Source organism: Spodoptera frugiperda, chromosome 6, assembly GCF_023101765.2.
Source record: "Spodoptera frugiperda isolate SF20-4 chromosome 6, AGI-APGP_CSIRO_Sfru_2.0, whole genome shotgun sequence".
Lineage (NCBI taxonomy): Eukaryota > Metazoa > Arthropoda > Insecta > Lepidoptera > Noctuidae > Spodoptera > Spodoptera frugiperda.
The window spans coordinates 8479423-8489315 of NC_064217.1; the positions used below are offsets into that span (position 1 = coordinate 8479423).

Sequence of the window (9893 nt, forward strand, 5' to 3'; positions counted from 1 at the left end):
TGTTTCGGGTGTCCACGGGCGGCGGCGTGCCTTACCATCAGGTGATCCATCTGCTCGTTTTCCGGCTTATACCATAAAAAACTAAAATTTTATGAAAATACCTATATTTTTATGTGACATAACTTTTATTGAAATAAAATAAATCCTAAATTGGAATTTCAAACATTTCTTTTATCCCCTCACTTATGACGAAATACTAAAATCACTTATTATTATCATACAAAAGTATGTCATAACATCCTATGCGCCAATCAAAAGTAGGCTCTATTAACTTTCTATAGAAGTTGTAATAATTAATTAGGCTCATTAGCTTCGCTCTTTAACAGCTATTGTGCTTAGACCATTGTCGGTAAACTTTGAAGTAGTAACGAACACATCTTTTGACAACCGTGACTTAAGTGTCATTTATTTTGACACTAAAGGGGCCTAATGTTGATAATTATTTAAGCCAGTAATTAGCAAAAGTGTGCTCTTCAAATTGTTGTATGTATACTGTATAATTTATATGACAACGTATAATTAAATCTCTATTAATTTCACTTACTATTTTCTTTGTTTTATTCTGTGTAGCCTCATGTTAACTGTTTGGCTATTAAGTCTAAAGTACCTCGTTAATCTTGTAGTTATGTAAGCAATGCAAAAAGTTTAAATCTCATGTTATGTTCTTACAAACAACAATGTGCTGATAGGAAGTAGGTGAGAGTCTGACACCCCCTCACACCTCACCCAAGGCGGGGAAAGTCATTGGAAGATTTCCCTAAAAAAGGATATATAAATTCCATTTCATACTGATATTAGAATAATAAAACCAAAAGAATATTTAACAACAGATTTATTTATAAATAACAATTTATTTCCATTAATAAAATACTGACCATTCTAATTAGTACTTTATAAACAAACCCCCTGGGCATTTTCACAATAAAATATTTAATACACAGTATTTATTAACACTCGTTCTTTGTACAAGTAACATTTGAGTTAACCTCATATTTTTAAATCACCCTATATAAAGCTAACAACACGTACATCATGTATTTTACTATCTCTAACTTCTTAACAACTAAACAAGTTTAAGTATCTATGATTATGTATAAGTTTTCAGTCGAGGGGTCATTTGTGAGGGGCTTTATCTACTTTTGCATTTCGTTTATAATGCCCATATGCGGCCCCGCCATTGCCGGTGGGGTACATTTGGTTCGGCAGGAAACCTCGTTCGAAATGTCGTGGAATCGGATTAGCGAACCTTCCATTTGATAACGCATCATACAACGTTGCAGGATCTTTTGCAAGACCTCGCTTCAGATACTCCGCCTGGATACTAGAAGGTATGTAAGAGTCGAGTAGGGACGCAGGACGTTTCTTGTAATGTGTATGGGGAGGAATGACCTGACTGTGTGAAAGACCCTGGCTATGTGAAAAACCCTGGCTATGTGAATGACCCGGGCCGTGTGAATGAATCTGGCTATGTGAATGACCTTGGCCATGTGAAAGTCCCGATCCAAATGAAAGACCCGACCCATGTGAAAGCTCCTGTTCATATGTCAGACCTTGGCCATGTGAAAGACCCTGGCCATGTGAAAGACTCTGGCTATGTGGAAGACTCTGGCTATGTGGAAGACTCTGGCTATGTGGAAGACCCTGGCTATGTGGAAGACCCTGGCTAAGTGGTCGTGCAATGTACGGATTGGTAACTGGTTCAACCTCTTGGTACACCGATTTTGTCAGAGGTCGAAACACTGGCAAGGTTCTCGGAATATGAGCTAAGTGTGGAGGTGGAGCTCTCAGTAATACAGGATTAGGACGAGGCAGGTCAGGTATGGTATTGTGATGATGCCTAAAAGGCTTCCTTATGGGCGCACGAGAGTTATAGTGACGCGGTAATTCCGCAACAGTAGGCAAGTACGGTATCTCAGTCTGAGTACTATATTGCTTTGGTTCTTGTTCCCCAATGTCATCTAATGTATTTGAATCCGTATATTCCGGATTAGCGTAGAAAGCTTTGGGTGCAGTTGTGGGTGTAACTCCTGAACCGAAATGAAACATAGGGACATGGTAGGCTACTACTGGTGCTACAGTCGCTATTGCTGGAGGTGCGGTTGGCTGAGTCTGATAAACGTACGTCACTGTTGACGGAGGTGTAGAATAATGCTCAAATGGTTTCCCCGTTGTTTGGGTACTATACGAAGATTCACTGTTATACGTAGGATAATTTGTGGACGTACTAGAAACTGAACTTGTCTGATAATCTACTTGCGTCGTCTCCGGCTGTGTTGTTTGGTCAGTGTAATATTGTGGGACTATGTATATTTGCATTGGCATGTTCGACAAATATCCAACCATAGCTTGCTGGTGTCCTGGTGCCGCGAATTTACTTGGAGCCGGTGCATGTTTTTCTGGCTGTTCTGTAACTGCATACTGATGAATATAACGCTGTTGTTGAGGAATTGAGTGGCCCTGAGGATTCTCGAATAATCGTAAAAATCCAGATTTCATAAATTCTAAGGAATTTAAATTTGAGTCAGTATTAGAACCTTTGGTTGGTGGAGAATCAGATTTAGCATGATCTTTCTCTCCTTCACTCCTCTGTTCACTCCTCAAATTATCTTCCTCGATGTCTTGCAACTCGATTTTCTTTTCAGCTCCCACGACGATAGCCAATATGAAAATGGCAGTAATCTGAAAGTAAAAGTGGATATATAAGTAAAGAGTAAGATCAACGTCCAAGGTAGCGGACAGGCATCGCCTCCGCACCAGACCACTTGAGATGGCGCGAAGAGGCGTGCCGGCCGCCCGCACCCAACATTACGCCAAACAGGTGAATGGCAAAAAATAGACTAGAACCTATTATGAAACCGGTTAACATTGCCGACGCACTGTGATACGGGAATGCAAACTTTTACTCGTAATTTATGTGGTTAAAAGATATCTCGTACCTACCATGTTACGTGTTACTACATTAACTGTGATTACAACTACATGTTATCTCGTAGGTACATGTTACAATCATTAGAAAATTACACATCAATGTGCTCAAACTCTTAAGAATTTTACATCATACATAACAGCGAGTGTTTATAAATCTAGTTTGAAAAATAATAACGAAGATTGATATGTGAATAGCATTCGCATTCAATGAAAAGATGTAAAATTAATTCTTTTGTTTTCAAATTTCACATCGCACGCCAACGTTATTGAAAACGGAATAGAATAAGCCTTTTATTCAATACAATACATACGGTACATAAGATGCACTGGTAATCCGGATATGAATAGACAATCTGCTACTTAGGCCTGTTAGCAATTTATGTTAATTATCCGTCGGATTACGTACAAGAATGTGTTGATGAGCTGCCGAGTAAATCACCAATTTACACGCTCCGTAAACGAATGTTTGTACACATAGATAAGGCTGCAAGAACGTGAATGTATCATTAAATTTAGATAGGCAATTAGTTGTATCAGCATTAACGACCTTTATATCCGCTCTATTATCTACATAATTGGTAACAACATTCTGATTTAAATTAAAGAAATCACGTGTGTTTTACAACTCACACATGCATTTTAAATGTAGCTATTTATACATACAATCCCTAATTACGAGACTGCAAGTATGCGCAACTCTGATTTTTTTTTTTATTTATTATACTCGTATTAAGAAAAAACTTTTTTAGAAAACATTGCTTCTCTTTCTAAAATACATGTGACTAGGACTGCATTATTTAATATAAAAAATTGTCACGAAAATGTGATCATGACGGGGAAAACTTAGGCTTGGTTTTGAAAAGTTAATGTTTTTCTTTCAAATAATGCTGAATGAATATCAATAGGATTAGGCTGATAAATGGACAATGCCCTGAATATAAGCAAATATGAGTTTTTTTAATGCGGATATCACCAAATCATAGAATAAGAATCAAGTCTAAATAAATAACATTCCGAAGCATTTGCTAATTTTCATTCTTAACTAAAGTACCTACCACTTCGAGGTTTTATGATTCATCAAATATTATAGCATGTACAGAACTTGAAGTATATAAAAATCTATGGTAAAGTGTCTTAAAGAGCACACAAGCCGTTCCACATAATTAAAATATAAGTTTTGATTACGTAATTTCAAGTACGCTATGAGGATGTACCGATAAAAAATATGAACAGTAAAACTTGGATGATTAAATACCAAACCATTACTTGATTTTGAAAGATTGGTGAACCTAGATAGAACCAAAGTATAGGTTATAGGTAACTGTTATAAAATGATCGTGGATGATAACATTTTTATTACATAATTACGTTGTGCCAAGTTCTTGAATGCATATTATAATTATTATGCAAAACGAAAGTTGCATGAGAATTTTGTTAGTGAATGTTAGCTTAAGAAGATCCTTAAGTGTTATTTTTACAAGATTAGTTACGTTTGTTTTTTAACACAGATTTGTTTTTAATTTTTAGGTGCAGTTTATAATTTTATACTACTTTATTCATCTAGATTTGTATCTAGATGATATGTTATTATGACCATGTTATGAGATTAGACTAGACTTTTAGAGAGTAATAGAATTACCAGGGCTTTGTAAAATTTGTTAGTTAACGTCTGCGTACTTCTGCGATGGTTAAAATGTGTGCGAAGCTTTTTTAGGGACGGAATATCTTGTAATGACTTCTCCCGCCTTGGGCGAAGCGAGAGGAAGTGTCAGTCTCTTACTGACTAAAAATCACCGCGTTCCTACTCCCGCTTGTCGAGCCGGAGCCGCGGTAACCCGCTAGGCTGTCCGCAGTTCCGGAATATTGATGTAGTCTTCAAAATAGTCGGTAATATTTCGAACACAGTGCGAATACCCTGACGAACACGGTTAAAAATTACAAGACTTGATCAGACTTTAATTAAAAAGTAAAAGAACATGTAATAATTGTTTTGAACGTGTGATTACAGGGCGTTGACCCACAAATGGATTTGAAAGTAAATACAGAAGTTCAAGCACATTGCCAATTTATATAAATGTTTAAGTGGATGCAATAAACGTGTATATTCGCAATATTTATAAGAACCTTCAACGTAGGTACTTGGTGACTGTATAATTGCTATTTATATGTAAATGAAACTGTACTTTCTTCATTTCACTTCACTTTTTTATATTCTACAGTTGTTGGTATTTCCTACCAGGGCCCTTAAAAAAAAATAATCTTAATATACAAACTAAATTACTGCATCGTTGGTCGAGTGGTTGCAAGTGTGATTGCCGGACAATCGGTCTCGGGTTCGATTCCCGGGTCGGGCAAAAGCGTAACGGATATGCAATATGCAACGTCAAATATATAGAAACTAAATTACTCAAAATTTTACCTAAAGAACTGCAGCCAAGATTAAACATCCCAAAACTAATCTCATAGGTTAATATAGGATTTTATTTAGTCTGGACGAATATGAGGTGTACGAAAAACCATCAAGTTGATAATTCACAGTACCTACTAATCTTATAGTGGTATAATGATAAACAATAAAAAAATGACTAAACGTAAGTCTAAACACCAGTCAGTCATCAGTTTTCGAATTTCGTGTTCTCTATAGTACCTTTATACTCCTTGAATAGGAATTGTCAAATTAAATTAGAAATTGAATGTCTTCGCGCATTCAAATCTGTGTTTATTTTTTTTCTCGTGTGAAAAATATTCTCGCACCGGTAATGTGACTACTAACTATTGGTTAAGGGACTTATACCTGAACCAATATTTTTTTCAAAGGCATAAATAATTCATTCCTCATTCATTCATCACTACATTAGTAAATGGTTGGAATTTTTGGTTAAAAATTCAAAGTATTTAAATATCAAGGTTAGCCTGATATTTGGTTCCTACCATATAAGTAAATGCAAGTGATATTTAAAGGAATCCGCACATCATCATGAATCATTTACCTTTCTTTTTAAAATTACGTAAACGCATATTAAGCTTAAAAAGTCAAGTAATAAGGCAAGATCATTTTTTGTCAGAATTGTTCCTAATTTGGTGTATGTTACGAACTACAACTTGGATTACATAAAGGACTTGTTTGATATATATCCTGACCAAAAACTGACTTAATTGGAAGTGATAGTTGTACTACATTATAATATACCTACCTATGTCTAGTCAAATCAGCAGATATTTTAATTGATTAATATTAATTGCCAACTAATTATAATTAGATGGTAACTTTGAATGAAAGTATGTACCTACATATTACACAATAATTTGTATAAGTTTTTATTGCTGTCAATGCAACTAAACACATTTCTGATTGAATTAATTTAATTCGTTCAATTGCATATTTTGTAAAGAGGCTGTACATTTCTTTCTACAAAAATGTAAAACCGTCGTTACGTATTAGTCGGTATTAGGTTAATCTAAATGTTGTAAAATGTTGATTTATATCGTTGAACAGATTAATAATACCTTTCAATGGTATTAGCAATTATTCAACAAAACAATGATTTGGTGAATGTAAACCATAATACCAATACTTAATTAATCATCTTAAAGAGGAAAATCTTCGCCATCCCATTCACTAATTAGCAGCTTTTTACGTGTAGTAAAACTATACCTTAGAAGGTAAGAGTGTAGGTTTCAATTCACAAGAAATTTTACAAATTCAAACAATGTTCGGCCCACATTTTGCTTATACTTCTTACGTTTATATGGTCAAAACTACATTCGCATGTGTGGGTGTCTCCGAAAATCTTGAATGGGCTTTCAAGTCCGTTCTTACTGCACTTAATTGGTACTGACGTAATTACTGACACCTTCGCTAATTGGCCATACAATTTAATGACTACGATTGTGCAGCTGTCTCTAAAGTGAATGGCCCAAAATCTGTAATGAGTTTGCTATTTTATTAATTAGCTTGCTGTCTAAGAGAATTATGTGGTACCCCAGTGTCTATTATGGAGGATAGAAAAAAAACGACCTCGGAAAATTTAATATTTCATTTCACATTATTCAATTTAATGTTGAGTAAGTACGTATGTGGTCCTTCCAAAATCTACATGTATAAAATAGTATAAATACATCCTCCCCCACAAATAAATCTTCTATGCTATTTCGTTCATTTAAAAATGGTATGAGATAGCGCTTGCTCTTCCTCCATCAACCCATTAGCACATACTAATCAGAACTACTTCTAAACATTCTAAAATCTCTACTTTGCTCAATGGTAATAATTAAGTATAGAAATAACAGAAAATAGAGCTCTACCCGGTAATGTGGTAATACCCATCCAAGATGGCAGGTCGTATATAAAATTGTTTCCCAAGAAACTACAGCCACTTTCATACACTCTTCCGGGAATTTCAAACAAATAGGATTGTATTGGACCTATGCAATCCATCTCTATTAATAAATGTAAACACGCCATGTTTACATTTGTTTGTTTACCGTCTTCATTAATATCGTTTATTATATCAGTTAGCACGTCTAAAACTACTGAAGTTTTTCTAGTAGAAAATACAATTTTAATAAGATTTTGTACCTAGGTATAACTTACTATAGTTACAGACCTAAGGATTTTCATAGCTCACATATTTATTAAATAAAAGCAACGTCACGCCTTTTATCCCCGAAGGGGTAGGCAGAGATGCTCATTACGTAATGCATCTATACAATGTACACCCACTTTTCACCATTTCTGTATAAGTCCCATGTGATAGGGGGTGAGCCTATTATATTTTATTTATTAATTAACTGTATATCTTTTTCATGGGATAAGGACAAGGCCAAACGAATTACCTATATCATTATTAATTACCTCATTAATTACCTATGTTAATAGATCATCGTCACCTATGGACACCCGGAGAGGGCAAGTCCAAAAAGGTTAAGATAACCTACGGTACTTCTAAATTCTAATAAGTACGGTACTTATTTTAAAGCGTTTCCTTTCTGTTTCTAATCTACGAATCACACTTCTAACTGTGTTCTAATAAAATTAAACAATCTGTATACTTTCTATTGTGACAGCTGACAAAACATTCGGATCGTGTTTGTGTTTATTGTTTTTTGTATAGAAATTGACTTGTTTACATAATAGTTGTCTGTCTTTGAATTATCCCTTGAAACGTTAATTGTTACTTTTAGTAATGAAATAAACATATATCGTCATTTTAACTTAATAAGAGTATTTACCCAATTTTCCCAAAACATTATTTTGCTATCAGTAGTCCTAAATCAGTTTTAAGTTTATTAATTTGGTCTGAAGGATTATTATGCTTTTTATATTTCGTTCCGTTTCTGAAAACAAAGATCCCTGATCTTCAGCCGGCAGAAGTTAGTATTTAATAATATTCCTAGATACAAAATATGATTCTTACAGGTATCAGTAGCATTAGATAAATAATTAATTTCTTGAATACAGTATAAATCAACACTTAGACAATCGTTTAGCAATCATTAAATCTGTGTTTCAGAATAATTTCTTAATAAAACAATCACTGGCGAGTGTTAATAAATCGTTTTGAAAAAGTATTTATTTATATTAAAATTAAAATGCATCGAGTTTATTTAAAAGCATTTAGGCATTTAAAATTATTTTGATTCAACAAGTTATGTTACTTCGATTAACAGGAAAATAGACAAAATTTATTCACTACGTCGTTTATCTAGAGTCTATGAATGTTGCTTTGGTAGCTAGTCTTTTGATTAGTTATTTATTGCTTTATAAAAGTGTGCGTGTTTGTTATAATGTGTCTATTATTTTCGTCTGTTAACACTACTTTATCTAGTTTCTATTGAAACATCTATTAGGTACGCGTTTTGTGGTGGTAATATTGAAGTATGGTAAGTCACACAAATTCTCACCTTCCACAGATACATCTTGAAAAAATCACAGCACAGAGTCCCGAATATAATTCCCAGCACAAAACACCATTAACGGTCACTCAGTTCAAAGTCACAACACCGTCAGTTCACCGCATCTTGCCCCGTTGACAACTTCAAGTGTAATATGTCCACATATCCGTCGTTGCAAGTCCACTGTCCACGCAAGCGCAGCCAAATGAAACCCTATAATTTAAAACAAACCATCGGTTAAAAAGAAAAACTTTACTCCACCATTGATTACACTTGATAATTGAACCTCCTTGCACGTGATTAGCATGTCACAATGCGCGCGAAATTCGAAAATCGAACTTTTTTCTTCTTTTTTTTATTATTAGACTTTGATTGAAATGAGTTTATAATATCGAATGAGATTTTATTAGATTAATTAATGATTTTATATATTATTAATAGAAATATGCACGCACTTGTTATTATTGTAAAGCAAAGGATGGCAAATGCGTTCGGACGGCTGCCCGCTCGGAAAGTGGTCGCGCGTATCGGCCGTTTGTTGTTAAATACCGCACTACTCTACATATTGGCGTACAGAAAGGCAATCATATCACTTTTGCTGGTATGATGAGCTCAATGTGCTGCAAAGAGATCACTATATTTAATATCATTTGGCATTAGGCGAGTTAGAACGGTTGTGATGTATTATGCCGTCATTCGCCCTTTGTGACATCATTTCTGATCAATTGTTTGATGCACTTTCGATTTCAATTCAAAATAAAACACTGTGTTGCTATGTCCGAGCCGAATCATGTTTTGTTTTTACTGTTTTTGCATTCTTGATTTTAATCTCTTATTCTATTTAGGTAGTTTTTTTTGAGAATGTGCATAAAACTTAGGTTACGAATAAATGTTATAATCACTGTACATCGTTTAAGATTTCTTAATAAATCTGATCATCTCATTTATTTTTATTAAAAATAATGTTGTCCTATCATTTGTAAAAGTAGTTTGGCACATAATATGAAGATGAGGACACCATATACAGTTTGTAGGTGATCTTCATATTACGATTTCCCAAGTATAAACAA

At 34.4% G+C, this 9893-nt stretch overlaps 1 protein-coding gene across 1 annotated transcript; it reads right to left on the bottom strand.

The window, feature by feature from the left end:
- Positions 1 to 817: 817 nt before the first annotated feature.
- LOC118267779 (uncharacterized) lies at positions 818 to 9438 on the bottom strand. The gene is made up of 3 exons (XM_035581964.2): positions 9279 to 9438; positions 8833 to 9036; positions 818 to 2679 (listed from the first exon to the last, which is right to left on the bottom strand). The coding sequence occupies exons 2-3, from the start codon at positions 8845 to 8847 to the stop codon at positions 1114 to 1116; spliced, it is 1581 nt and encodes a 526-aa protein (XP_035437857.2). The 5' UTR covers positions 8848 to 9036; positions 9279 to 9438; the 3' UTR covers positions 818 to 1113.
- Between the last annotated feature and the right edge of the window lie 455 nt (positions 9439 to 9893).